This window comes from Chelon labrosus (assembly GCF_963514085.1).
Source record: "Chelon labrosus genome assembly, chromosome: 17".
NCBI classification, from domain to species: Eukaryota; Metazoa; Chordata; class Actinopteri; order Mugiliformes; family Mugilidae; genus Chelon; species Chelon labrosus.
This window is the reverse complement of record NC_140350.1, coordinates 20,446,456-20,450,059: the sequence shown is the minus strand read 5'-3', so window position 1 is coordinate 20,450,059 and position 3,604 is coordinate 20,446,456. Positions and strand designations below refer to the sequence as shown.

The 3,604-nt window shown below is 48.6% G+C and overlaps 1 protein-coding gene across 2 annotated transcripts in view; it reads left to right on the top strand.

The window, feature by feature from the left end:
• The first annotated feature begins 245 nt into the window (after positions 1 to 245).
• The window catches only part of larp1 (La ribonucleoprotein 1, translational regulator), a 47,567-nt gene continuing 44,208 nt past the window's right edge, over positions 246 to 3,604 (top strand). For both annotated transcript variants that reach the window (XM_084564913.1, XM_084564912.1), the window contains exon 1: positions 246 to 1,127. In XM_084564913.1, coding sequence (XP_084421039.1) covers positions 725 to 1,127 — 403 coding nt within the window. In that variant the 5' untranslated portion in view covers positions 246 to 724. The remainder of the gene's footprint in view (positions 1,128 to 3,604) is intronic.

The following is a 3,604-nucleotide window of genomic DNA, read 5'->3' as shown; positions in this document are numbered from 1 at the left end:
GACATTTATTTGACATTACTGACTGATAGTAAGTTATTTGTGTTAATGAAGATGTATTTTGTGTATCTGCCCTTAAGTTAGGGCTTAATTAAATGGTGAATGATTGTCTTTTTAATGCTAAATAACTTAATTCACAATAAATCCTGTGACTCAGTTATTTGGGACATTTGTCCGGATCTATTTGTGCATAATATAACAATTTTAACATATTGTTGCGCCACAAAATTACACAGTTATTGTCTGATGCAAACAAACAAACAAACTCATTTCGTTACTAAAGGCACTTGAATGCGTCCTGCAAACTGACACTTTACGACTTCCGAAATTGGAAGTCAAGAGGTTTTACGACGAGGAAGCACTTGAAAGCATCATCGCGACGTTGACCCCAAAGCGCGCTCCCTGGCGTTTACGTGGCTACTCCCCCTCTACACTGTACGTGCGCGCTCCCTTCTATCGCGTGGTGGGGATCATCCATATTGCTGCTAGTGCTGGAGATAAGGTTGTAATCCAGAGAGGCCCTCGGACACGTTTCTTTCCATTTTTGCGTGTTTTAATCCGGCGCCGACTGCTCCGCGTCTTGGACTGAAGCTCGTTTGGTCTGGGAGCGACAGAGGAGCGGCAGCCTCCGCGGAACAACTTCACATTTCCTTGAAACTAAAGGCGAATTCGGGCCGGGGGGGGAGGACTGGTAATCCTGAGGGGGGAAGAAAGACGGTGGTGGGAAATGGCCACTCAGGTGGAGGCTCTCCTGCCCGGCAACCCGCTCGCCAAGGCGGAGGAGCACGGTAAAGTGATCCGCGGCGACCCGGAGGAGGAGGAGGGCGGCCGGGGCTGCGACGACGGGGCCGAGCGGCAGACGGGTGTCGCCGAAGAGGGGAGCAGCAGCAGCGGCAGCAGCAGCAGCAGCGGCAGCAGCCCCGACCAGGGAGGCACCCCGGAGGAGCAGAACTCCAAACGGGCCACGGAGGAGGGGAAGGGAGGCTGTGACAGCGACGACAAGCAAAGCGAGGAGGGTGTTAAAGGCAGCAGAAAGGAGTTTACCGAAGCTCCCCCGCCCAAGGTGAACCCGTGGACTAGGAAAATGAATGCGGTGACCGTGGTCAGCGTGAATGGACAAGCACACCACGGTCGGTACCCCTCCCTACATGTTGATTTACTTGACTGTCAGTGTTGTGTTGGGTGTCTTGAGCCCTGCGTCCAGGTGTGGTCACCTTGGTGCTTCCACACACACACACACACACACACACACACACACACGGGACAGACACGTAGTATTTTTATTGAACCACACACACACACACAAAAGAAGCGCAAGCGATTTGATAAGCATGTTCCCTGGCTGTGGTCGACCTCTTGTTGCTCCCTGCCTGCAAAGCTGGTTATATTTGGAGTGAAAGCCCCCCCTGCTCCTCCTCCTCCTCCTCCTCCTCATAGTGGAGGCTATTCTTGGGGTTCATGGGCGACTGATTACACAAGGGATCACACCCTTTTAAAACACTTAAAATACTCAAAATGTCTAATTATTGCATAGAGCTTTGGAGGATCTGAGTGACTCCACCTTTCTGCTTTTAACTTAACTTTGAGTCTGCTCCAAATTACCATGTTTTTGCCTTATTATTAATAATAATAATAGTTTTATATGGAGGATTCTTGCTTTTGTGCACGTTTGTGACACGTTGTGTTGTCCTGCAATGGTTGTGAAGTTGCTCAGCTTGTGTCATCACTCCAAATGAGCTGCATGCACTTCAGTGGATCCTGTTGGATGTATTTCTGTGGCATCTTTACGGGGGGAGTGTTTCATTTTTTTTTTTTTAGCAGTGTCATTGTGCATGCTGGCTGCAGAGGCTTGAAACTTTCAGAAGGGGTGAAGTAAAAAAATAAATAAATGTGTGCTGCATCACCATCATCTTCTCATCCCACCCAGTCAGCCCCAGACCTTAGCTGCCTGGCACACACTCCCCGTGCTTGCCAAACGTTTAAAACCAGCACTTACTACTGTTTACTGTTTGTTTTTTTTTGTTTGTTTTTTCCTTCTCGGGGCACATTTCGACACGCAGCCACGCCAGACACCGACGAGACGTCCGCCCATGTCTCACGTTGCATCAATTAGCTCGCAAAGCCACCGCCACGATCTTGGCCGGGGTTTGTGTTGTAGCAGCTTAGCCGGCTAACAATAGCACACAAGCCTCCTCTCTGGCCTAGTGCGTCCCCGAGCCCTTCCCATTTCCAGCATGCTAGCTTAGCCTCCAGGTGGCTGCTGCTGCCCACTTAAAGCCACCCGGGCGTGAAACGTGCCACCTTCACAGTTTTACCAAAATATCTATTGGGCGCTTAAATATTAAACATCTGCTCTTTTTAATCGATTAAAAAAAGGATCAGGTTTGTTGTGAGACGTCACGTGTTCACTCCACGTGTTCCCCGAGAGAAAGGCATGGGCGCTGCTTGCTTGCTAGCTAGCTAGCTACTTAGCTAGCTAAACTGGCTAGTGAGCGGACTTGCCGCATAGGAACCGGGGCCGGTTATCGTTTCCATGTGTCTCATGTGACACCGCCTGGCTGTTTTGTTGCCAACAAGCCGGTTGTCATGTCGTGGATGTGTTGTCAAAGCAAACCCGTCTCTCGCTCGCTCGCTCGCCCGCCCGCACCCAGCTGGCTACCGTTAGCTTGGGAAGCTAGCAGGCAAAGTCATCGTGGCTTCTGGATGATCTGACTCTCATCCTGGCGGCTAATCGCTTGTGATTCATGTCTTGCGAGTAAAATGCCTGTTGGGTTTAGCTCCCCAGTCGAGGCTGGTTGGCAAAATGACAGTCAGACGAAACGATTATGTGATTATTGATGATGCTCGTGGAGGAGACAGATCCCTCCGTCTGTGTCAAGGCAACGTGGTTCCATGTCTCACAGCCATGTGTTATTTTTCCTGAAGGTTGTCTGTTTTGCAGCTACACAGTCAGGCCCTCCTGGTTATGAGTGTGGCCTCTCAACCGTATATGTGTTGTTTTGTGTTTTGTATTTTCTGTAGACAACGCATGTGTCACTAATGTGGACTTCAGGGTACAGCTTGTACCGATGGTCTGGACCAGTCTAGAGAGGTGGGGGGTTGGATGGATTTGCTCCAAAAGCTGTCACATCAGCACATAAACGTGGCTCGGAGCCAGTGTTGGGAGATCGTCAGGCAGTAGTGCCCCCCCCCCCCCCCCCCCTCCATTTATGTTGCATTCAGAGACCAGAGTTGTGTTTGAATGCGGACTGCAGGCGCGTGATTAGAGATGTGGTTCAAATTGTTGTTTTACGTTAATACCAAGACACATCTGCTTGGGTGTCAACATGGCAGGATTCACGTTTAATCCACTAATTTGTTGTTGTTTTTTTAAATTAGTCGATCCTTTGGTTTTAACGTCTGGCAATAAAGAAGCCATTGGACACTTTAAACTAATTACACCATTGTCAGAAAGTGTATTTGAAGACTTATCCAGGTTATTGTACATTAAACAAGCTAAAACAAAGGCAAAACAACTTATTTGAGAAGACATTTCACTCATCCAAGCTTTATTTTTTGTTAGATCTCAAAAGTTAAGCATAATTTCGTATAAACCTAATCAGGAAAT